Source organism: Zonotrichia leucophrys, chromosome 2 (assembly GCF_028769735.1).
Source record: "Zonotrichia leucophrys gambelii isolate GWCS_2022_RI chromosome 2, RI_Zleu_2.0, whole genome shotgun sequence".
In the NCBI taxonomy this organism is placed as follows: domain Eukaryota; kingdom Metazoa; phylum Chordata; class Aves; order Passeriformes; family Passerellidae; genus Zonotrichia; species Zonotrichia leucophrys.
Window position 1 is genome coordinate 51,383,487 of NC_088171.1, and position 27,029 is coordinate 51,410,515.

General features: G+C 36.0%; 1 protein-coding gene across 1 annotated transcript in view; it reads right to left on the minus strand.

The window, feature by feature from the left end:
- The window catches only part of CNTNAP2 (contactin associated protein 2), a 1,031,263-nt gene that overhangs the window by 664,421 nt on the left and 339,813 nt on the right, over window positions 1-27,029 (minus strand). Inside the window, exon 3 of the mRNA XM_064704986.1 lies at window positions 21,767-21,960. Coding sequence (XP_064561056.1) covers window positions 21,767-21,960 — 194 coding nt within the window. The remainder of the gene's footprint in view (window positions 1-21,766; window positions 21,961-27,029) is intronic.

Sequence of the window (27,029 nt, forward strand, 5' to 3'; positions counted from 1 at the left end):
AAACATACTTTGGAAAGTAATCCGTGTTACTCTACTATGCATTTCAGTCAGTGGGTTGACTTTCACATGTTACAGAAACTGCTAGTCCATGTGGAAGGAGCGTTATTGCCAAGTGAGAGGGACTGCTGGTTAACTGCATCATTTCTGTTCACATCACATAATCCCATCATATAACCCCATTTTTGACCCTTCTCTCTAAACCCTCTTCTATTGACTGAATATGACAAAAAAGCAATTTTCAGATGCCAGAAGCCCATTTCTCTAATGTACATAACCTCAACTTAGATTTCCCCAAAAAGAAATTATAGGATGACTAATATTAAACAGTATAACTCACTTAAGTAAAAAAACTCAAATGTGAGCACAAATCTACTTAATCATTGTGGAGAAATGTAAAGGGAGGTTTAGCTATTAATGCTGCTTGCAACAGTTAGAGCAATTAAGAAATTTATTTTGACAGATAAATGAATAATAAAAACTGTCCTGTAGATTCACATTTCATAAACTAGGACTGAACTGACCTGATATCATAATAGGTGACTTCATTTATGATAAACATCATATGGACCATCAGGAAATATTTTGATTGCCAAATAAATAGATGTTTCCCTATCATTAGCTCCCAAATGTAGTACTGATATTTTGTACAAACAGTCTGAGAGATGATTCTGAAATAACAGCAATTTATTTCTAAAACACAAGTTCACGTGTCAAGCAATCAGTTTGATAAGGTTTGCCTACAAAAATAAGTATTACTCTTCTCTACATGCTATGGTTGGAAGCTTTTAAAAAATCTGAAAACATTCTGTTCAGCATTTATATATCCCAGTTGGGCTCCAAGCTGGACTTAAGTGCTAGTGAGCAGCTCAGGATTATACCATAAACAACTTCCTGCTGAGTCAAGAAGTCAAGATCAAGTAAAGCAACGAACATATCCATAAATCGTAGTAGTAAATCTAGGAACTACTGTCATCTGACTTCAGTTTTCTCACTGCAAACTGAATAAGTAGAAATGGCAGTAACTTTCAAAGACCACTTTGATTCTGCTTTATCAGAAAAGCATCTCAAATTGAATGCAGGTCTTAATCTGCTCTCACAAAATTTTTCTTCTCTAATTGTTTTTACATGCATAACATGAACTTATTATTGTCACTTGGTGACAGTTTTTGGTGGAAGTTATTTAAAGACTCTCTCAAATAAGTGACACTAATATGTAGCATCTTTTTTAATGGAGTCCAGCCTCCTCAAATTGTGCAACAATTGATGAGCTGTCTATTCTAGTCTAAGTTACATTAATCTGTTAAATCTGTCTTCAGAAATAGATGAATGAATTTGCAGTATTTTTCCCCTCTTGCTTTATTCTTTTGTTGGAAAGAATAATCATTTGTATGACCTTTCCAGAATATTAATTTTGGCACAAACCTTGTCCATGTTAGTTCTGAGGTTTCTCCAACATGAATGAGTGCAGAAATAACAACACAGGGCATAAAACATGCCAAAGCAATAAACCCCATAGGGATATATTAGACATGGAACAAAATCCTTCACTTTAGTGAAAGAAAAATCTTCCTTTTTAAAAGATTAATGTCAGATTCTCTCTTCAATAACCTGTCCTGGACTGAATGCTCTATCTCACTTTCAGGTTCAAAATGTCTCCCATAAATCAAATTCACTCAGTGAGTGTTAGTAAAAATATTTTTTAGTATAGTCTGCCCTTTTATTTGCTGATTTGCAACATGTGTATGGATAGTTCAGAAAAAGCCTTGAAAAAATAATTTCAATAAGAAGATATCTTGTCCTTGTAAGTGGTCAATACCAATGTATCATTTCCAAATAATAAATCCCACCAGCAACTTTGTATTGCATTGGTGCATCCCTCAAACAAAAGCAATAAACAGCTACTTGAAGGCTCATTCTGTAACTAGAGGTAATGGTTATCCAGCATTAAAATCCTGAGTTCAGGTCTGTTCCTGTTCAAGCCATTATACATAGAATTTTCAAGTCATCTTTCTAGATTCTTACTTCTCTTTATGCTCTTCTGATATACTTAGGAATATTAAAATTTCTCATTAATATTAGACTTTTAACCCAACATCATTTTACACTGTTAATTAAACATCTTGCCCTTCAGGCCAAAAATGGATCTTTTCCAATTAGTATTAGCAGATCACGTAGACTTTTCTCAGATCAAAGGGTTATTTTGAAAGCTTCATATGGTTTCTCTGAATACAGCATTAGAAATTTCTCCTTAATTCTCCCCAATTTCTTCCCAAAGGCTATCACATGTCTGCTGTAGTTTGAATAAGCTTTCCCTGTTGAATAAGGCTTGTTAGCATTTCAACGACCTAATCTCAGCCAACTTCTTTGTTTCTCTGACTGAGTGGCTGCCTTAGCTAATTTCTTTCAGAATAGATCTTGAATCTTCCATTCTTCTGTAATACTTTCAATTTATGTAGGACAATCGAGACTAAAATTATTACATAAAGGTCACAGTGCTTAGTGAAATAGGACATAAAAGAGAAGATTTAATCTAAGGCAACAAACACAAGGCATAGCTAAGAAATGTAATCCAAATTCTGATCCAAATAAATTTATCCTTTCATAAACTTTATGTCTAGTCCAATTATACAGTACAAACTTCTCTAGACTTCTCATTCAACAGCAACCATCTTCAAGTTAAAATTTAACATAAAAACATTTCATTACAAGAATAAAGTTGGAAACTGAGATTGTTTCAGGTAGTATACAATCTGTACACTTTAAAAGAGATGCTTTCAAAAATAACATGACCAATGTTTTACATTCATTTTCCAGTAAAAGAACAGTGAACTATAAAACTAGGAGATGCAAACAGAGAATTAATCAGGACAGCTCAGGACTTTAAATAAATACCTCAACAATAACTTAGATTTTTATATGTGCGAGCAGATGTATGACACATCTTTATTCAGAACTCTATCTTCTGCAAAGTCCCCTGCAAAGGTCTACAGGTCTTTTTTTTCTTCTATTTGCTATTATAACTCCATAAGAATCCCAAGAGTACTACACATTTGAAGTCACAGCAGGTTTATTTTTTTAGTCACAGTCTGCTGACAAGGTTTGACTTAATACCAATATTGATTTAATACCAGTAATAGCTATATAGAGAGCACAGCACATGTAGCAAGCCTCACTGTCCTCCCTACTCCCTCCCATAGCATCAGTGAAGGCTCATTTTATGAAGATTACAGTGTAAATCTCTGGAAGTAATTTTTCAGGCCAATTACTTGGCTGGTAAAATGGGATTTCTGAGTAGGACTGTTTGATGTGTTCTGGCAGTGATGTCTTAGTTCATTTATTGTATAAAGGGTCTATCTAAAGGACATCAAGATAACTCTCCCAAACAACTCCCACACACTACATCTTTCTCCGATTAAGATGACTAGAAGGCAGTATTTCCACAAACTAGTGTCAGAAAACACAGAGTGAAAGTGCTTTTACATTAGAAGCACCTAAACAGTTGGGAATGGCCAGACATGAAAGGCTTGCTCTTGGGGTGAGGGGAAGAAACGGGCTACAGGTTTTGAAGTATTTTTCCACAGTGCTTAGTAGTTATGCTCTTTCTAATTTGCTTAACAGAAACAGACTTAAAATCAGCAGCCTTGTGGAGATACTTGACAGGGACAATGTCAATAGTGGCACTTAGTAGTGTGCAGATTGATTTCCTACAATGACTCCAGCGATCAGATAACTTCAGAGAGACAAGAGTAAAATGAGAGGCTATGCAACATGCACATTTCATTATCAGTGATAAAACATGAACTCTGACTCTTAGCATCATGATTTTGTTATCATTGTACTTGCATCATTTTTTTTTCCTCCTAAAGACTTGCAATTCAATATATCAAAAATAATTTCATTTTTAGCTGAGTTGCCTCCAGTCAAATATTGTGAGCTGGTCAGCTCTACTCCCATATCACTTCCCTACAGCTTCAGTTATTGGTGCTATTTCTGCTGCCAGGGATTTAGTTTGTGGCTTTATAAGTCATCCTATCCTCAGCAAATGAAACAGTCCCAAAGACTATCTTTTCTTTTAATTTAAAAAAAAAAGTTAGTTGATAGAGTAGCACAGAGACAACATCCTCTGCAGATTGGACTCCTCTGAAATGAACAGCTCAAACTACAGTCCACACTGTTCACTATTCTGAGTGATAAGTGTACACAGATTATTACTGCATTACAAAAAAACCCAGCAGTACATAAGCCAAGTTCAGAGATAAGACAATGACTCTAGTTACAGTAGACAAAATCATATCAGGTCTCAAGGTCCTGTGACCTTAAGATGTGGAAGATAGACAAATGATTTGCCATTAGAGAGGGGGAAAAAAATAGTAGTCGGGTTTGTATCCTCAACTAAAAACCATCAAGTTTGGCTTTGATTAAAACTTTTTCAAACCTGTAGCACATTGAGACTGAGCATTGATTTTTCCTTACTCTTTAAAGCATGTATGCAAGATGGGAAGCATAGCTACCATTTTGAGCAGATGCACAGGTGCTGCCATGATTTGATGAGAGAATGGCTGACAAGGGGGTATGACAGGAAAATATCAGACATGTGGGAAAACAGGCAGCTGTTATTCAGAAGCTCTGTGACTACATTAATGCACAAGATGAGGCAGATCTAACAGTGCCTGCTCACTGAGGACCCAGGGAAAACTGGCTGTGATTGCTCGATGGAGACAGCAGAAGGCAAAGGTAATAGTGCACAATGAAGAGCGAAAGCAGGAGAGATTGATATGAGGAGCAGAGTGGGAAAAACAAATGACACCTCCCTTTCTCAGTTTCCGAATAACTTTTGTTTATAGCTAGGTAAAAAGGACGTGAAGATTGCCAGGTCTTGCACCAAAAACTCCTGAAAGTTGCACGCCCCTTGTAACTTTCCACTCTAGGCATTCCAGTATAACCTGTAGTGAGTACCACAATATTATTTGTTCTGCAATACATTTGTTACACACTAGTCACTTAATGGCTTCCTGAATGCTAACTCCCAGATTAATTTCTTTTGGCCAAAAGATGCATAGTAAGCAATGCAAAGAATTGCTGGAAGAGGGTAATATCATGATTATGGAAGATAAATACCACTCCAGAGACTATAGACTGCCTCTACATGTAAAGCTGAAATTCAGTACAAAGCTGAAGTTCATACTTGCATTCAAATATTCTTACTTGCATTTATTTAAAACTTCAGATCTGACAACTAAATTCTTACACAACTTACCAAGAAAGACTAATATGAAGATTTTTTAAAATGAAATACAAAAGTAAGCACCACTTTTTGCAAAAAGACCTTAAAAATATTACCTAGAAAACTTAAAATATTACCCATTGAATACAGCAAAGCTTTGCAGGACTGGTATAATGAATACTTGGGACACCCATCTTTACAAACACCACATCAGAAAACTATATCTTCTATAAATGCATTTCTAAAACTCTCTATAATATTTATAATAGGATTTTGGTTTGCTTTTCATGACAATATATAGTTCTTTGGGCTTCAGCTTTCAACAATGAGCAAAGAAACAATGCTAACTAGCAAAGTAACACCAAGAAAACCTTTAGTACCAATAACATTAAACACTATCTACGAAAATCAAGTATTTTAACATTGTTAGAACAACTGAAATCCCTTGACCCTGCCACTAGTCCTACAAGTATTCCTCTTAAGAAGGTTATGGATCTTTACTTTTTTTGTCTCTCTGAAACACACTCAGGTTTTTAAACAGATCAAAATATATTCATGCCTAGCCATGCACCATAATGCACCCTGTTCAGCATAATAATGCCATTATTTGGAAAAAAAAAATCAAAATAAAATTTATATCAGGAAAGAATGACCCTTTCAAGTATCACATTGCACCACTTATGTATTACTATTTTCCTGTTTTACCCTTTGAATGCTTCAAGGTGTAAGCCTCATTATTATGATTAGGCACTGCATAACTTAGTCCTTACAAGCACATTTTGGAGACAAAAAGGGCTGGTGGTTTTATGAAGTATGAATATTCAGTAAATGTCCCCACAAAAATGAAAATTTCAATTTTCCTATTTGAAAGTATTTCATTACAGTTTAATGCTGGAAGGCAGGAGATAAGGAAAAAAAAGTAAAAATGTTCCCTGGTATTCAGGCCAGGAACACCAAGACACTAGAACAAAATTGCTCACAATCCTTTTCTTGTGTGCTCCTTTCCCCATGAAAAAAGGTATGTTTAAAAACTTCTGAAGAGTCAAAAAGCCCCAAAGTAACTGAAGCCTCTTATCTCCCATGCAGAGAGAATACAGAAAAGCTGAGAAAAGTCAATGAAAATCACCACAAGAAAATGTTGGCAGCAAGCTGAATTACATTGTATTCAGGCATATTATACCTGATATCATTTGTGTCGACAACAGGAAAGGGGGATCAAACTAGGGGAAACAGCAAGGGCAGATTTTGTTGTAGGAGACTGTGGCTCTAGTGTGTGTAGGAACACTCCTGAAGAAAAGAAAGCAAAACAAGAAGTCAAACCAAACATACTAGGGGTCAAGTATAGCCAGATGGAGAACTGGTGTCATGCAGATGCCTTGGTCAGGAAGAAGCAGCGAACATTGTTTACCTCTTACAGTTTTACCTTCCCTTGTTAAGTCAGGCACAGGGTCGAATGTTATTCAGAAGAAGTCATGAACTCCTCTTAAGCATCTCTTCAGAGAGAACAAACTACCCACTTATTTTCTGCTGCTTCCAGGGAGTGGGTCTGTGTTGACACACACAAATTTCCTACAGTGTTGAACTCCAAAGCAGAAGTACATCAGGGTGCTTTTTTACATTTAACAGTAGTATGGTTGGCTTTAACCATTTGCTTTGTATGACATGGCATGTTTTCATGAGTTACTAATAGGGTAAAAATTTTATGTCCCTTTAGCTAATGTATCTCTTCAGTTTTTTACCTTCATGGTCCTTACATATGCATGTATGAAAAATAGGACAAGTCATTGTGTAGAAATTGTAGTCTTCAGATAAATAGAAATTGTGTGCTCTAACTACAATATTAATGCTTATTATTTCCAGGCTTATTTGGAAATAATTAAGCCTGATTTCAAAGGTTAAGGCATTTTGACCTTCAAACTGTGACAAGACTACTTATTTGAATACTTCTAAATCACAATAATTTTGGATTTTACCACATTTACAGTTATAGTTCTGGTGGGGGAAGGGAGTCTGCACCATTATATAAATAAAAATTTGTCCAATACATATTATGTCAAAGGATTTACACCACATATATTAATTCACCAGTTTCAATTAAAGAGCCAGATGCTAAGAATATGCAGGTTATGTATTCATCTCTCAGTCCCAAGATATTCCTTACACATATCAGGAGTCTAAAAATGAGAAAAATGTTATATATAAGAGAGCTAGAAAGCCATGAATCAGTTTTTTTATGACTTGAAACAAAAAAGTAAGTCACCTTTATAATGAAAGCTAAGCTATACTATGAGCAGGACTCTAGAATCTTTGTGGCAACCTATATCAGGGTGTATCGTGACAGAGAAGTCCCAAAAAGGACAGAGACTTTGTTTTATCAGTATGTCATTTCTGGGCAGAAACTGCATTGATGCTTGGTGCTCAAAGGAATTCTGTTCTGAAGTGACACAAAACTGGAGCTACCTCCTTTGGGTCTTCATAAGGGAGGGGAGAAGTATTTAATAGTTTTCAACATAACCTTGAAAATAATGATAGAATAATAAATCTGAAAGCCATTCAAACTAACATGCCTGTCAGAAACTTCATGCTAAACAACAAAAACAATAATAAAACTGCTCCACTAGGCACACACTTGAACGAAATATGGGGAAAAGATCTAATCAATAGGTTGTCTAGTAAGATTGTTAAAAACAAACGCTTGTTATTGATCTAGTTTACTCTGTTTTTTGGGAGGATTTGGTGTCTTGTTTTTTTGGTTTTTTTAACCTTAGAAAGACAGCATGAACATGTCAGAAAGCTCTTGGAGAGTTCAGCCTGAGAACTATTATTAACATCTGCTTTCATGCACAAAGAATTCTTTCTTTCCTGGCTTGTTTCTACTGATGAAACTCTCAAGGCTGACAAGGTTACCTCTCCATTCTCTCTCCTTAAACTAACAAAGATATTTCACTTTTTAATTTAAATCTGCACATGGTAAAGCTTTAGCTGTGTAGTACCTGCAGAATTATCATGGTCTTATTGTCTAACATGGCACAATGTCGATACATTTTCTTTTTCCCCAATATACTGAGAGAATTTCAATTCTGCCTTTACTATTTCAGTGTTAACTAAATATTAACCCCTAGTCCCTTACCTCTGCTGAAGAACATCTGACCCATCTTTTCTATAGCTAAACAAAAAAAACCCAAATAAAACCAACAACAAAAAAAAGTGTGAGTGTAGTTATCATAATCTCTAAGTGTCAAAAGCCTTAACTCTGTGTTACAGTTACTCCCAACCAAAACTCATTTTCTCTAAGGAAATTTAACAACAGTGCCATGTCAGCAGCTTTGCTTTATATCTTTAGGCACTTAAAGACTTACTGAATTTATGAACATGAACACTTTATTGCTTTGAAAATGCTGCTTTAGAGAGGCACAGCTTGAGTATGTTTGTCCAAAAGCGCCCTTCTTCCTCACCACCTTTATTTTTTTTTGGCTCTCTGGCACATGGAAAAAAATCTGTCATGAATTAGAAAGGCTGGCTTGATGGGAATAGGAAAAGTGTACAAAACTGTGATTGGTTTCCAGTAAATCTATTATATGGATAATAAAGCTGAAAAAGTTTTTGTCAAAAAAGACTGAATCTATCCTCGGCTGGCACCAACTTTTTCCTACCTTAGCACTGAAATACCGTAACAAGTATAGGGAACAAAGTCACACATCAGAGTCTGATCACATTTTCCTAAGTATTTCAAAAGAAATAACTAAGGTCAAGTAAGTGATGAGCTGAACAGAATATTTTTCCTCTTCATCCAGTCAATGTCAATGTTTTGAAGTTTAAAGGGATTTTTCTCTGCAAATCATTCTGTACAAGCAATTTGGAATTGGAAAATTCCACATTGGAATTTTGAAATTTGGATTTGTAAAAGAGTCTGTGTGTTATTCTTTCTAGAAATATACACTTTCTTATTTTTTTTTTGTAAAGTAACTTCTTCTTAGAATCTACTTAGTTTATAATTTAAGCAAGAAAATAAACAATTTTCAGGATAATGGTGATTGATTGTATAATCTTTCTTCTAGTATTTTCAGTGGCTGGACCTGAGAGTAAAAAACCTATTATACTTTATAGTTTTCTGAATTTTCAAAACAAAGTCAGAAGAATACTCTGGAAAACAGAGTATTTGCAAAACAGTTATCTTGACACTCCCTAAGATTTTGACCAGGCACGTAATCCTCCAAACAGGAAGAATTTCTTCCTGTGGGTGGTCCCATTAGGATGAATCCAAAGACATGTGCTCCCCAAGCATTTCTTTAACTTTAACTATGCACACTGGAAAATATGCTAATTAAAACAATCATCTAACACAACCCAGCATCCAGTATAGCCAGTGACTTTTGTGGCAGTATTAAAAACCAAAAATTATAATTTTCAGCTGATCACGATTGGTAAGGATATCACCAAGCACATTCAAACTAGCTTAAACTTTAGCTAAGACAAGAATTTATAGCTAGAGCAGTCAAGACTTATTCCCTTGATGTGGTATTTTGTGCTGAAGTCTAGTAGAGTTGGGAGGAACGGCTCCACATTAGGTTTTAAAGATCAGTATGAACCAGCTTTGTCTGTAATTGCACAAATAAACACTCTGCTATAATTTTGTATGTTCCTATGATATCAATTTATGTATGTAAAAGCCATGTGATAGACACATTTGAGAGACTGGAAACAAATTAAAGCAAGTTTTCCTCAATTTGTCTACAAGAAATTAGAGTAACAGCACTATTAATCCACATCAATGCTTCACTTGAATACATTTGTTATATGTAACACTGCTGTACTGCAATTCAGAAAACTCTTGCTGTTTGTTTTTATTTTCATTCACTTTACTAAAACAGATTGCAGTAAAGATTAACTCAATCTATGTACATAAGAACATACATTATAACAGGGAGTGAGAAATACTATCACAACTAAAACAGCAACTATTTTTTAACAAATTGTTATATAAAACCAATTTTTACAAATTCTGCCAAGAGTACAGTCTGTATGATGATACAAAAGCAGCACTGTTCAGGAAAATGTTAAGCACATATTTGCTTTCATTTTACTTCATGCTTTCTATTAAACCCAACAGGAATTAAGTTCCACATAAAAGGAAAGAGCTTCTTTGTATGCCCTTATGAATAAGATCATTGCCAATAAGCAATGTGCTATTCTCTATTTTAAGGAGCTTGAAAATATTTTTAAACAGTAAAACATACATAGAAAGAAGAAAATTTAATAAATAGCACAATGGACTGTTCTTAGCTCAAGTCTAACTTTTTCATATTTTTGATGTCAATTTACCACTCCTGAAAGGTGTCAGATTAGGAACCCTCAGGCTGAAGTTATCTATATGGTCACAGACACACAGTGCATCAGCAGCAGCATTGTCAAATTTCCCTGTAAAATGAATTTCTCCTCTAAAACTCATCAGTTTTTACACGGCCAAAATATTAGGGTGTTTTCTTCTTTTTATTTTTTTTTAAATTTTATTTTTAATACTGGAAAAAAGAATGGAAAGTGATTTTCATAAACGAAGGAGTCAATTTTTTAGCATTAAGGGGGCTTCAAATCACATATGTTTGTGAAATATTTTTTTTTGTGGTCTTATTTGAGCAACATTGTGATTTTAAAGTCAGGAACTTGACCTTAAACTGACAGCTCCCCAGGATGCATTATCTCACCTTTTCTTTTGCAAATCTTAGTTTCCAGTCTCCCCATTTAGCAAGTACCAGTTCTCTAGGAAGAACCAGATGCTAAAAGTACAATTCCACATATGGACAAGCCCAAAAATATACATTGAAGTGAATGCTCATTGATTCAACCATCACTTGCTCCCAGGTAATCAACTACATCTCCAGCAGAGAGATAACACCTAATCAGCCAAGGGGCAAATGGGAGACGACTTTTGCAAGCTATGCTCTGTTCATACCACACCTCCCAGGCCACAGAAGCAGTACAGCAAAAGGCCTTTCTTCCACCTGAATTGCACAACCACGTCTTTCATGTGCCAGCACAAACCCATCTATTCCGCCTAACAGAAATATTTACAGGGTATATTATAGAGAAAAGTAAAGTGACCATCTCCCAGTATAAGGATTTTAGTATTTTCAGCGTGTAGCTGTCTCAACCTAAGTGTTCTCCTGATAGGAGTACCTTTCAGTTTAATTAATTAATAATTAATTAAAAAGGAAATTAATTAATTAAGGAAGAACCAAAAACCTTTTAAAAAAATCCATCAAATAAGCACTAGACTGAAGTCCCACAGCTTTGTGCACAGTTTAATTTTTGCCAGGGCGAAACAAAGAGAACATTTCCTGTTTTACACCTGCCTAACAGTTATCTAAGATTTTTAATATGTCATATGGTACTGCACAAAGAATTTCAGTCAGGCCGTTGCTCCTTTTTTTGTAAATATTATACCAACACACTTGAATATGCTCTCTGACGATGTATACTTAATTTCAAACATGTAGTTTCATTACTTTAATTTCAACATTTGAAGTTGGGCACAGGAGCATTTAATGGATCAGAACTTAAGTCACATTTCACATGCACTATTGAAAACAAAATGTAAACTATTGGTGTTACCAATGGGGTTTGCCTTGAATTTAGAACTAATATCTGAAGTTTCTTAACACTTAAGGATATTCTATGATGCATCTCACCACAGAAACTGTAATTAAAAGGATAAATTAAAGGGGCTGTAAATTAAAAGGATAAATAAAGGCCATATGCACCAAACACAGAATATATTAGAGTTGATTTGCCTCTTCATTTCAACAGTTAGCTGTTTGGACAAATCTCAGTCATCATCCAGAATGAAAAGGCTGTAAGGAACTTCAGCATGTTGCTTGGTTCAGCTTCCTCAAAACCTCTTTGGACAACTTCCTCTTGAGCTTCATGGGGGAAAAACTAGGAAGAAACCAAAGAAGTTTCTTAACAGATCAGATTTTTGACAGCTGCGTATAGAAATGTATTCAAAGAAACATAGTATGGTTTGGGTTAGATGGGACCTTAAATGTCATCTAGTTCCAGCTCCCCTGCTGTGAGCCTTCCACTAGACCAGGTTGCTCAGAGCTCCATCCAACCTGGCCTTAAACAGGTCCAAGGATGGGGCATGTCTTCCCTAGGTAACCTAGAGAAGTAGGTAAAAAAGTAAAGACTTTTTTTCCTAATATCTGATCTGAACCTATTCTCTTTCCATTTAAGGCCATCCCCTCTTTTTCTGTCACTCCATGCTCCTGTAAAAGGTCCCTTTCCCTTTCTTATAGGCTCCTTTCAGGTATCAAAAGGTTGCAATTAGGTCAGCCTGAAGCTTTTTCTTTTCCAGACTCAAAAAACAAAGTATTTTTGACCGTCCTCAAGAGAGATGTGTTCCATCCTCTTAACCATCTTTGTGGCCTCCTCTGGACTCACTCCAGCAGGTCCATGCTGGGACCCCAGAGCTGATGCAGCCCTGCAGGTGGGCTCTCACCAGACAGGAGCAGAGGGGCAGAATCCCCTCCCTCTCCCCTCTGCCCACGCTGCTTTGGAGGCAGCCCAGGGCATGTTTGTGTCTCTGGGCTGTGAGTGCCCATGGCTGGGTCATGTCCAGCCTCTCATCCAGCAGCACCCCCAGGGCCTTCTCCCCAGGGCTGCTCTCCATCTGTCCATCCCCCAGCCCGTGTTAATAGCAGGGGTTGCTCTGACCCAGGTGCAGCACCCTGAGCTGGTTATTCTATTATGTAAGGCAAAGACACTGCAAAAGTCTTTTAACATAACAAAATAGAATGACTAAGTAAAAAGCAGGACTCATGCTTTGTAACTCTACATTTTCTAATTTAACTTAAAGCAAATAAAATGCATTTATCATTACTTGTTTGGAGTTTTTTTTTACATCTGTGAAGATCACTGGAATTCCTATTTCTAGCCATACTTTTATCAAATGAGACATTAGCTACACTACCCTAGTGTGACCCTTTTTATCCAAGACATGATGTAAAATTAAAAATCAGTATCCAGTAACAATAGAAATACCCTAAATCAAACTTTTGGTCATAGGCTGCCCTTCTTCTATAAGTGTCTCATAAATTATTTGGTATATTTATATACTGTAGCCAAACAAAAGAGGGTTGACAAGCCACAAGGAAATCATTACAGTCCATTTTATTTGTTCATATTCAGTAGACTTCATCTAGACATTCAAAAGTGTTTCTAGAGAGAACCTGTAAAAATGTATAATCTTTGAAAATTCTCCTCTGGTACTATCACCTAAGCATGTGTTCAGGCTTCCTGGAGGGGATTAAGGGTGATCTAGATAACTATGCTAGGATTTTTAAGTGACTATTGATGCACTCAACAAAGATATGTTAGCCTAGATGTGATACCATGGAGCCATGACTGTGACTATTGTCATAGCTGAGCTGATTAGATACACCACGTAGTCTTTTGGGCTGGCTTAGGGACCTGTGCATTGTATTCATTGTCAGAGGATGACACTCTTAGGTATTTGAAAATCAAGCCATCTGAGAGCTAAAAACTGGATTTAGGTGCCTGCCTTTAGATGTCTGTGTTTAAAATTGGATGGTTTAACATAAACAGACAAGGAGTCCTCAGGCTAAAAACAACAGATTAGAAAATAATCCTTTAGAATGGAAACCTTCTATCAGACTACACTGCATACCTCTCATATGTTATCCCAATTTTTTAATGGCTTGTACAGGATCAGGGGAGGGCTGGAATGCTGTCTGCCACCACACTAGGAGGAATTATGTCTTCTCTTTACCTGGCATACTCTGTGATAGATTAAAAATTATTCTGCTTGTGCCTCTGTAGATAGCCTAACAACTATAGAATCTTTCTTTCAATAACAGAAATACCACCTTAGATTGAAAATGATAATAACTTTCCATCTGATCAATCAATTTCCAAATGCCAGCTTATTTTCCATTTAAAGATGTTACTTACAGTTATAAGCAAACTCACAACCCCATGTTTCTGCTAAAAAAAATATTAGAGGTCTTTCTTCCTGCAAAAATGTGGTTTCAAAGATTCTAAGCAAAAATATACTTAGAAAGTCTTCTAGGCAGGATATAGCTTCACACATAAAATACATTAATAGATAGAGACACATAAGTATCTATATATATTTTTTTTTCCAAAAAGTCAGTAGTTTAAACTAGCATTACTGTTTAGCCCAGTTTGGTGTTAATCTTAGTATTCCAACATTTAAAAGGCTATCAGATCTTCTGACATTTTAATACAAATACAGTCTGTGGCTGTGACAGCATTTGGCATAGATATATTTTGCCATGATATTTCAGATAACCCCAAGTATGTTTCTCTAAATGCATTTAAAAATCTTCACAGTTTCTCTTAACAGATTTCACATGGAGAAGAGTAGATTAGGAAACAGGCTTCATCCGGAGAGCACCGATGCTTATCTACAACTTTCTTTTCTTCAGGGTTTCTAAAACTTCCATTTCAGCAACTGCCTGAATTTCTAAAGGTGTCCTATCAAAACTTTATCATATTTATTTGACATAATAATGGAGACTATTACATTAGGTCTATAAGAGACCTAATGTAATAGTACATTCACTACAGGCGAAGAAATATTTTTCTGTGTCCATACCCTTTCAGTTAGAGGCCCTCAACGTATAGGTCAGGAATGTCCACTAAGTGCTGAGACAAAGTGACTTGGGTGGGAGTTATGACTCCTCATTCTCTCAATACACCCATAAAGGTGATATTGGCTGTTGCAAGTGAATGGAACAATCGTTATAAGATAAAGTTATGGGAGACTGGTCCTCAGAGGCACAGGATCCAGGCAGGGTAAGGCACAATGAAATTAACAAAAGTCACACAGGAAATTGCAAGAGGAAAATGAAAATTTTCCCCCTTGCTTCCCCCACCATGAAAGGAAAGTTTTTTAAAAAAGAGGAAAAAAGACATTTCTAGTAATAAATTATGCAGAGAATTAAAAGTCAGTGATTATGACATTGGTAACCTTGAGACATTGCTAAGGAGACAAGAAGATACCATTCAAAATCCTTCCAGATAGGATTAGTCATTACATAAAAAACAACATTTCCAAAAGACTTATAAACACAAGCCAAAACTTTTGCACTGATTAATATATCAAACCACTTTGCCATGTTTAAATATGTCTGCACAGTGTCTGATATTCTAGTAAGAGCCCAGAAACAACAAATGGCAAGTCACAGACCACTCTAATCACATTTCATATTTTCTAAGTGTTCCCATAAGTATAAAAAAGTATAATGTCATGTAAACCAAATTGGTTTAATAAAATAATGTAATTCAATAGAAGTACTTAAAAAGGACAAAATTTCCAGGCCTATAAGCCCATTAACCCAGTAAATCTTCCTATGATGTAAGTTGCCAGTTAAGATCTTATGAAGTAAACACAAAAAAAGAAAATGGCATTAAATATCCAACTCAAGAACTGTTTCATATCATCCTTCATTAATATTCAGCTGGGGGTAATGGATGTAAGTTATCTCTCAGGGGAAAAAGCAGTGACAGATTTCACAAAGCAAATAATTCTTGCATGTCCTGACATAGTGGGTGGATGCTAGAATTTATTCCTCTTCAATTGTAGTTGCTATACACAAATCATTGTACTCTAAGATGTATGCACTAAGTCCTTTGTTAGCTGAAAATGTTGCTCTCTAGAGCAGGCAGAAGGGACTTGGGAATGTGATAAGTCTTGCAACTTTTTCTTGGAATAATCTCACCAGAAAATGCATGTCAATATGAACAGAAGCTCTGAGCAGATGGCTTTCACATAATTTCAGCTAGGTAGAGCTGCATATGATTTCCTTATATCTATCTAGTCATTAAATGTTACTTTAGGCCTGTCTGATGGTTGGTATTTCCAAAGGCACCCAAGAGTATCAAACATCTGAAATCTCACACAGCTTGAAAAAGTTAATTATCTAACTCACATGAGCTTCTTTCACAATGACTTTTGGCTCAATCCTGGAGCAAAATATTCTGAAATGCTGAGAGTTGTTTTCCTGTAAAAGCTAAATCCACTGTGCTGTAGGAACTTCCTTCAATACCAAGGGGAACCATGTAAATTCTCTTCACATAAATGAAGAGAATACATTGCTAAACAGCAGTTTATTCCTCATTTCCCAGAGAAATGCAAAGTTCATTTTACAGTTAACTCAGTGGATTCCTGCCTATTTCACCTAAAACAGGAAAGAGACTCAGAAGTAATAAAATTAAAAAAAAAAAAGTTTTGAAGCCAGTAGGAAAGTACATAAATTAAATTCCTTTTCAAAAATCATTATTCATAGTGAAAACTATGTACTCACTCAATATCTTTTCAACAATAAAAATAATACCAAAGCAGATGTTATGCATAACACATTCTACGTTTAATTAAACTGGAAGAAAAAGAACAATATCAGAAATACATAACTGCTTTCAATTGTAGCAGCAGGCACTTTGTTAACATCTAAATTTTCTGTAATAAAGTAAAATCTCAAAATCTGCTTTCATTTACATCTTTGCAGCTCCACTGATGCTGAAGATAAGAATCAGGTGCAGAATATAATTTGGAGGTCATGTGCAGAGAGTCTACACTCCACCTTTCTCTTTTATTTTTACTCATAATTACCATAATATTTTTGGATTTTCTGTAAAACTTTTGATACTTTCTGGTATGCCTCTGGACAAAATGTGCAGTCCACAGCTGGATAAACACATTATGTGACAGGTGAGAAACTGGCTTATGGGTTGGGCATAAAGGGTTTCAGTGAATGGAGTGACATCAGAGTGGTGACCTGTGGGATTTCAAGTGGAGTTCTGCAGGGCTTCATCCTTAGCCTTGTGCTCTTCAACAGCCTCATAAATGACTTGGACACCTGAAGGGACACTAAGCAAGTTCACAGGTGGTACAAAACTGAGACGAGCAGTTGACTCCAACGAAGGCAGAGAGACCCTGCTGAGAGACTTGGACAAATTGGAGGGCTGAGAAATTATCAACAATATGAAGTTTATCAGAGGAAAGTGCTGTATTTGTACCTGGGATGGAACAACATGGGGTGTATGGACAGACTGGGCAATGAAATGCTAGAAAGCAGCACTGCAGAAAAGGACCTGAGGGTTCTGGTCAGTGGCAAATTGAATGTGAGCCAGCAGTGCCCTGGCAGCCAGGAGGGCCTTGCCTGTCCTGGGTACATCAGGCACAGGATCAATAGTGGGGCAAGGGAGGGGATTGTCCTGCTCTGTTCTGCACTGGGGAGGCCTCACCTCCAGTGCTGGGGGCAGTTTTGGATGTCACAATACAAGAGAGACATGAAGATGTTAGAGAGTGTCCAAAGGAGAGCAACTGAGATGGTGAAGGGCCTTGAGGGGAAGCATTGTGAGGAGCAGCTGAAGTCACTCAGCCTGTTTAGCACAGAAAAGACTGAGGGGTGACCTCATTGCCGTCTACAACCTTCTTATGAGGGGAAGAGAGGAGCAGATGCTCATCTCTCCTCTGTGGTGACCAGTGACAGGACCCCAGGGAATAGACTGTAGTTGTGTCAGGGAAGATTTAGGCTGGATATTAGAAAAAGGTAGTCAGGCACTGGAACAGGCTGCCCAGGGAAGAGGTCACAGCACCAGCCCTCACAGAGCTCAAGAAGCATTTGGACAATATTCTTGGGCATATGATGTGGCTCTTGGAGATGGTGCTGTGCAGGGCCAGGAGTTGGACTCCGTGACCCTTGTGGGTCCCTTCCAACACAGCTTATTCTCTGATTCTGTGACTTTGATATCATCAAGAATAAAATTATGAGATGACTGAGGGCTGATATCAAGTTCTAAGGCCCATCAGTGGCTGGGCCTCTGCCACTGATGCATAAAATTTGAGTCTCAATGTTTCAGAAGATGTCTTATAGCTATAGAGCATATTTGCATTATGCTTAAGGTGAGATATTTATATCATCTATAACTGAGCTAGCAAATAGAAACAGTATTATATGCAGAATCATGTCTGGTATGTGTTCATTAGGCAAATAGCATTGATACAGAAACTAAAATGAGCATCTATACCAAAACAAAGTGGAGAGGTTTTTTTTGTGTACATGAAACACCCCAGTGGATTGACATACAAAGGAAAACCTCATGACCTATCAAAATTAGAATCTCAGACTACAAGAGTGAAGGTAGGAGAGGTGATCAAAATTCTCTAGTTGCTAGGCATTTTATGGAAAGAGGCCACATTCACTCATCTTATTAAAATTCATGAAAATTGAAAATATCCAAAAGCCCAGGAGGGGTGGGGTCACAAAATCTATTTCACAGAACTGGGAAGCTTACTCTAAATTCACCTTGAAAGCACTTTCCCCATCACAGACTTCCTGAGAGCCTTTTGATTTCTCTCCTACTTAGGAGGTAATTATAGAACTCCTTTCCCTCCCTGACTAACACATACAGAAGAGTTCACTTCAGCCTTTTATGCAGATTATAATGTTTTGTTCCTGACTAGATCCCTATTGCAAGTGATTTCTCCTTTTCTCTCTCTCTTCATATATTTAGCTTTATTTCCCTTTGTTTCTCACATCACATCCTCAGTGTCAATTGATATCATAACTACTTTAGTCTTAAATATGGTTGAACTTTGCACTACTCTTTTGCTCTTTTAATTTGTTTTTGCATTTAATTTTAAATTTACTGTTGTCAGAAAACAATGACATTCAGTCGTAGAGGTGATGGAAGAGGGGTTTTAAACAAAGGCTGCATAGAGTATTTCTCTTGTGGATAAATCTCTTAAAAGATACAAACGCAAAGGTAAAGAATAAATTCTTTCTAAAAAGGTTTTTAAGGCCAGCAGAATGAGACATTTAAGATCACCACAGTCATTTCAGTCAAGAACAATCTGATTTTATGAATTTAAAGTGCCTATGATAGATACTTGGCTTATGTAGTCTAGTCTGGACCTAACAGCTACTACCACTGCTTTTAATTTCTTGTACAAATTGACACTAGATGGAGGATTGGTGCAGATTTTCCATCCATTCTGTTTTCACATCAGGAAGGTCTGTCTCCTTGTAACAATACCACTACAATAGGACCACAGAATTTCTCCATGCACCTCCCCTGTTTTGGGAACAAATTTAGATGAATATTCATTAATAATGAATAAATGGTGTTTCCAAGATAAAACCAAAGCTGAGACATCATTTAACCACCAAAGCAATACTATTTTAGGCAAACTAGAGTCAATAACTGTGGCATTTTTATTTTTTGGTAACAGCCTACTTTTACTCTTAAAAGAAAGAGGAGATAGAGTAGCATTTATTTTTTAATCTACTTCACTAATATTGGACAAAAATTTTAGGACATGAACAATAGCAGTACGGCAGCAACCAACTTGCTAACATATATCCAAAGAGAGCATTCCAAATAAAAGCAGCAGACCTTCCTGGCTCATCACACTCTTTTGCAAGTGATGTCAATGGTCAATAACAGACCAGTGGTATTCCTCTAAATCCACCAAGCATGCATAAGTGCTAATAAAGAGAAAAATGAAATGTTCTTGCATGAAGAAGCTATCAATATTTTTATATTAAGTGACAGTATAAGAATAAAGACTTGCTATAAAGCCCTCACTTGGAAAGCTGGTCTGCTTTGCAAACAAGCAATCACAGCTGTGACTAAATCAACCAAACTAGGCATCACTAAAAGTTATTAAGAACATATTTTTCCTCAGCCTAAGTATTCTGCTTTATATATTATTCACTCAGCCAGCTGCAAAGCTCTCTCCCATTCTTGGTGATTTCAACAGTAGTGGTTGGAGAAATTTTTATACATTTAGAGTAGGAATATAAAAATATTTATAGCGTTTAGTGTTTGCAGTAAGTGGCCTTAAAAGAGAATTTTTTATATTCATCAAGCTAAGCATAAGTTGTCCCATACTCTGATGAATTATATTCATATCCAAGTTCCAAGGAATCTAAACAAAATTCAATATTTTTTCTCTTCAAGGTTGTCCACCTCCCCAGCTTTAAATTCTCCCTCTTTCCAAATCCTATCTGGCACATGGAAGAAATTTTTTCAATAAATCAATACTGTAATAAAAAATTCCTGTTTCTACACTCTCCACATATTAACTGAGTTTCTCTTATACAGAAAAAAATCATTCACCTTATGGTCTATATTTTACATTAATTTTTAATAACAGACCTTAATAAGAGAAGCACCTGGCAAAAATGTGAATCTAAAATATCACTGTGTTAAATCTTGTCTGCTTTTATATAATAGCTAATCTCTTAATTTGGTTTCAGAAAGAATAATAGCATTTTTCTGCTTTCAAAGTATACTTTTGGGAAAGAATACCATCTGAAAAAAATGTTATGAGTATAGGAATGTTAAGTAATAGCTATCATCTTTTTGTCAGCAAAATGGAAGGCTAGTGTTTTCAGCAAGAATGAAATTAGCAGTTTATCCATGGGAAAAAAACGTAAAAACAGAGCCAAATTATATGCTTTTTTCCTAAAATGCTTATAGCATAAATACCCATTGTCATGGTTTAACCTCAGCCAACAGCTAAGCACCACACAGCTGTTCACTCACTCCCCCATGGTGGCATGAGGGAGAGAACAGGAAAAGTGAGAAAACTCATGGGTTGAGATACAGCCAGTTTCATAGGTAAAAGCAAAAGCAAAAGCCACATCAAGCAAAGTCATAAATGAACTCATCCACCACTCCCCATGGGCTGAAAGCTGTCTGCCAATTCCCAAGGAAAACAGGACTCCATCACATGTAACTGGACAACAAATATCATCACTCCAAATATGAATATGCCCTCTTCCTCCTTCCCCCAGAATTACATTGAGCTGTGATTCCTTGTGGTAAGGGATTTCCCAGTGGTCAGCTGGCATCAGCTATCCTGGCTGTCCCTCCCTCACAGTTTCTTTTGCACCCACAGCCTACTTGCTGCAGAAGGGTGAGAAGTAGAGAAGGCCTTCAGGCCATGCAAGCACCGCTCAGCAGTAATCACCCCTGAATTAGCAATGCTCTTCCCAGCACAAATCCAAAACACATTCCCACATTAGCTAGTGAAGAAAATGCTCTCCATCCCAGCTAAAACAAACACATCCCTGCAGCACCTACATGGAAAATACTACATACATGATAAAATTGTTCTCTAGCACATGTATACACAAGAAGAAATTATCTTCAAAAATTTTAACCAAAGAATTTTCAAAACCACTATTTCATCTCACTCCGCAAAATTAGTTAAAAGGAAAGAGGAAGCAAAGCATGAGAGACCCATTGAGCAATACCAGCAACCAAAAAAAATTTGTATATTCTGCTAAATACTGTCATCCCAAAATGTGTTTGCTAATCTGGGGACAGCCCTCCTGACAGCAGCTGCATCCTAAATAACCATGTTTTGAGCAAAGCTCTGCTCTGTCCTGATATAAACAATGAAGGGTTGTACAAGTCATAGAACTCCAAAAAAACCACTGACAATATTATCATTACAGCACACACCTCCATTTCATAGCAATTACTCACCCAGATGTTCCCATCCTGGTGGTACGGTTTCCAGTTTCTCCCTGTATCGCTGTAGAGCATCCGATATTGAGTGACCCAGTCGGAGCTGCTGTACCTGCCTTGGGTTGCAATAGCACTGATCTGCTTCCTGTTCCCAAAATCCACCTGCAGCCATTGGTAATGATCACTGTCTGATGGAGACCAACCTCCTGCACCTGTTGTGAAGAAGCAGAAGGGAGATTTAGATCTCAGGCAGTCGCTTTGATGGGAACTCATTGAGAAGATGCTGATTGCTGGAAATCAGCCCAGCTGAGAGGAATAGAATATCAAAAAAGTTTGAACACATACAAAAGAAATATGAGTTCCCATTTAAAAAAAAAAAAAAAAGGCAGAACAAACTTTAGCACAGGGTTTAAGTACATTAAATCTATTGCCCTAATCAAACTTTTAATATAATTATAATAATTTAATGGGATGCCTGCTAACCAATCAATGCCTTTATAATGATTTAATTACAGTTTATTACCTTTTGCCAAATTATAATTTTTCAAGGGTTGACCAATTTTCCATTAATTCCTTTGCCAGAGGAAATCAATAAAATTTTTTGGATTTTCTATGCCTTTTCAATAACATTTCAACTTGAAAAGGTAATACAGATAAAAAGTGAGGAAATAAGAGCGAGTTCTCTGCTTCTTTATGTTTCTCTAGAGAGCAAAACCTGAATGATCTACCAGAAGAATTGAGAAAGGAGCAGGTATTGCAGGGCTAGATTCAGTTTTGATCTGCTGGTTGTACAAGCTGTCACAGATTACATTGGCAGATGCCTTACACAAGTGTTATTGCTCTTTATGGGTCTATGAATTAACTTGACAGTAATACCATTAATATTCTTCTCAGTCACTAGACTACATTAAACTGTTCTAAATAAGGAAGGCCAGTGATGCATAGATCAATGTAGTATTGAGACGTTAATGTAATTTCTTATTCTGAAATAAAAATATTTAGGGGAAATCTGTATTAGGATTCTTCAGAGAATAATAAAATTTCTCAGAGAGATATTATAATGATATAGCTATTATAATGGTAAGCATTAGGAAATACATGAAATAAAAAACCTCATCTATCAAAATAGGGAAAAAGTGGAGAATCATTCTCTTTATAATCATAACAGACATTAATACACAGAAAACAAAATGTTTACAGACTTGATGTGATTTACAGGGGTTTTATTTTGCTTTTAGCTTTGAACAAAATAAATGTCTTGGCACACCATCAAATCATGTAGTCTAGTCCATGGACCTATTTTTATTGCTTTTAATTTCACTTACAGTCTTCAATTGATGTCACAAGCCTTGCCTGCTTGCCAAACAAGCAACATTGCTATACTGCATCTTATATGCTCCCATCATTAGGCGGCAGCATTGCCTCAGTCTTAGACAACCCTAAAACTCATTCAGCTGCTACAGGTGCTAATGTTTGCAGGTCATTGGACTTTTTAACGTCATTATATCAACAGGATGATCTGATGCCTTATATGGTTGAGTTTCATTGTAATTAAAAGTGTAGCACTACATCAATGACAACTAATTCATTAAAATTCTCAAGATTTACAATAGATGCTTTCTTCCTGCTCTACCCAGGAAAATAAACAGGATACTTTCGCTGTAGGGAATAGTTAAATGCTATTCAAAACAATCAAACCCTAAAACCCACCCTTTCTGAAAAGCACTTGCAGGAAAAATATTCCCACACATTCCCAAATTCCAACTATATCTAGTTTTGCAGAGAGTGATCATTCAAAACAGAATGCAGCTTCTTCATAACTGCTGTGCATGGAGATTGGAAGAGTTAGCTCTACATACTTGTTGTAATAGCAGAGATGATGTCTTCTCTCCCTATCCTAATATCCTCCTTAATCTGACATATCTGTGATTGATTGCACGCAAAAGATATTAAGTTGGCACTGTACAACAGGCATCTTGGTAAAAAAATCCTTTTGTGGCTACCGAAGAAAAATAAGGCTCAAATGTGAGCACTTTAAAATTTTTTATGAAAGACAAAGTTAAACAAGTTAATCACTAAAATTTCCTTCATCTGTCCAATTGTTGAAAAAGTGTGACATAATACAATGCTATGAAGGTTAAAATAGATTTTTTTATTTTTACCATAACGCAGGAGATTTAAATTAAATCAGAAGATTTTGTCAAGCACATTTAAAGGAAAAGACTTCGAAGCATAAAAATAAATAATTTCTTTATTTAGTACATTCATATTATTTAGACAAGACTTTGGCCTTCTGTAATTGATAAAGTCATTGTAAATTTCAAGTAGGTTTTAAAGAGTCTTCACCTACAAATCCTTTGAAAAGTTTGTAAAATTGAAGTGCTAGCATTCCTTTCCTCCATTGTTTTTTATGTAAGAAGAGTTACGAAGCATTTTTTACATCACGCTTAAGAGAAGTTAAAGAGATGTGACAGTAGTCATATCTAGGTCATGAGATGGAAACACTAGTTTTGCAAGACAGACTGCCCTAAAAACATTTCTCCCAAGCAAGAGACAAGAATTTTAGTCAATGTTGCAAAGAGCAGCAAACAATATTATCCGATATCTCAGTTTCAGATTTGCCTCCTGGCTTTTCTCTGAAAGCAAAGAAATTAATAGTCCAAAGGATGAAGGAGAAACATGCTGCATAACAGCTGAATGTGCTGCTGAGCAGATCAGCATGGCAAAGGAACGGTGGTCACTCTGAGCAGGCAGGGCAGCCATCAGCCAGTCATCAGAAGCAGCCTGTGAGCGTCAATTAAATTTGTCCTCTTCCACTTTGATTCACCAAGCTCTGTAATTTGGGGGAGATGGCTACTTTGTTAATTTTGTTACTGATGCATGCAACCTTTAGTGGTTTGGGGATCCTTTTTTCTCCTACAAAATATTTATTTTCAGGTACACAATATAAATAAGTCATGAAAATGTTGGTTTACATACAAATTTCCCCACTGTGGAAACTTGAAAACACCATGAATTCACTGGAAAAATTTAAGCACATTCGTATCTCCATTCAATCTAAGTAGATACAAAAACCTCACATCCCCATAAATGTTCACATGCTCACAGTTCTTCATATCATTAAATATTTTGCTGAAAAAAACCCTGCTTTTTCATTGGAACTCAGAATTTGGTTTGATACTAGATTGGGAATAGAAGAGCTACTGATAATTGCATATTTTGCCTTTTTGAAGGAGTGAAGAATTTGGAAATCAAACCTAATTTCCACAATATGTCATTATTTTTGAAATAAACAGAACTTTGTGACCAGCACATTATGAAAGAATAATGAATTATCTTTAGGGAAGGAGCAAAATAACAGCGTGTTAGTAGATTACAGGGAACATTACGTCGTACTGAAACTAGAGTAGTGTATTAAAATTGCTGAATAACTGTTATTCAGAGTTATTATTCAAACCTTGGAGTAAACTGTTAATTCTTAATAGTTTTTGGCTATATCCTGAATTTTATTACATTTATTATTTTTACTTTTTATTATGGCAGAAAAATATGCACTGGATAAATGTTTTTTTCTACAATGCTCCCTTTATTTCATGAACAGTCTATTAACAACAAATATGGCAATATGCAATGAAATCAATAGACTTACAAATTAGAAGGAGATTACAACTAAAAAATTGTTTTAAAGATACTAAACACACGCATATAATGCAATTTACTTTCCTTAAAAAGGTAAGGAGCATTTATGGAGCTTTTAGGTAATAATGGTGCAATTAATTCAATTGCAAACAACATCTGCTTCCTATTTTTTATTTTTATGCTGTTCCAGAATTTAATGTGATTAAACATATTCACACAATCAGCAGTCAAAATATTTCACCCAGTGACATGAACCAAGTGAGTCATGAGATACTCTGGTTTATACCACATAGCACTCTACACCACACACAGGGCAACTCATTTAAACTTGAGCAAGAATGACTGTACATGAACTTCTGTGGACAGGGAACTCCAAGTCCAGCAACAGTAAAGTCAGCACTGACCATGTGGCCCAAATATCCCCGAGCATCCAGGAAAGTTTCATATGCATAAAAGCCAATAAGTTTAATAAGCACAGCCAGCCTGAGCATATTGCTGGTAAAAGGCAGCTATGAACGATTTCAAGAAGTTTTATTTTCAAAACAAGTCATTTGATCTGCTCCTACTGCAGACCGACCAAACTACTGAAACAAAGACATGACATGCAGAAGACATAAAACTATATTCAAAATTCTAAGAACTTGTAAAAGTTAAAATTGTTAATGATTTTGCACCAAACAAAAATGATTGCTAACGAACAGTATTAGCTTCAATACTAATGAAGATGAAGTTCAAAGGTTTAATTTTTTAAGTTATGAATATTCCAACATATTTTCTGTTTTTATTGCATTTTATTCCTTAATTTTTTTCTGTGGAACAGAAAGCAGCATGAAAAACATAGTTTATTTCTGAATGACACATGCACAATATATTTCAAGGAGTATAAAGAATTTAAGTCAATGTGGGCCTATTTTTTCATGTATAATTTCTTCCTTTTAATTAATCACACATTTCAGCTCCCTATTTATTCAAAGTTGGGGAGTGAGTTACCTCCCATTCAGTGCACACAAAGACAGCCAACAAAATGAGTTAGCCTTACTTTCTCATCATTCCCCACAATGAATTGTCAGTAAACAGCAAAGCTGGGGTAAGCTCACAGATTTTATATTTTTATCCAAACTGTCATAGGATCTGTCTGAGTTTACAGATCTATAAGAAGGGGGACACTGATGATTTTGGAAAGTCTCTTCTGTTTCACTTAGAAATCATTCTTTTGAAAATTTGGGACTTTCATTTCCATTCATGATGAAAACTGGAAACATTAATTTGCATAGGAAGAATCCATTCTTGTTTTAGTCTCATTTGTTCATCATTCCTTACTTCAAATAACAAAATTAAAAATGCCAGTACTGCAGCAAGTCTAGTGTTTTACTCTTTCCAAATCAGTAATAAAAAAGTTTCAATGACATGTATAAAAAAAGAAGAGAATCCTTACTCAGAAATTTAATTAGAAAGCAAATTATAGATGTAAGATGTAGGTTTTGGGGTAGTTACAATTCAGGGAATTATTTTGTCTAATCATAGAGCAATTCTATAGCCTTTCAGCAAGGCAAAAAATATGCCTTTTTTAATAATTATGTAGCCTGAAACATTCCTAGAGTTTGAATCATCTTATTTTTATGGGAAAATCACAACATAATCT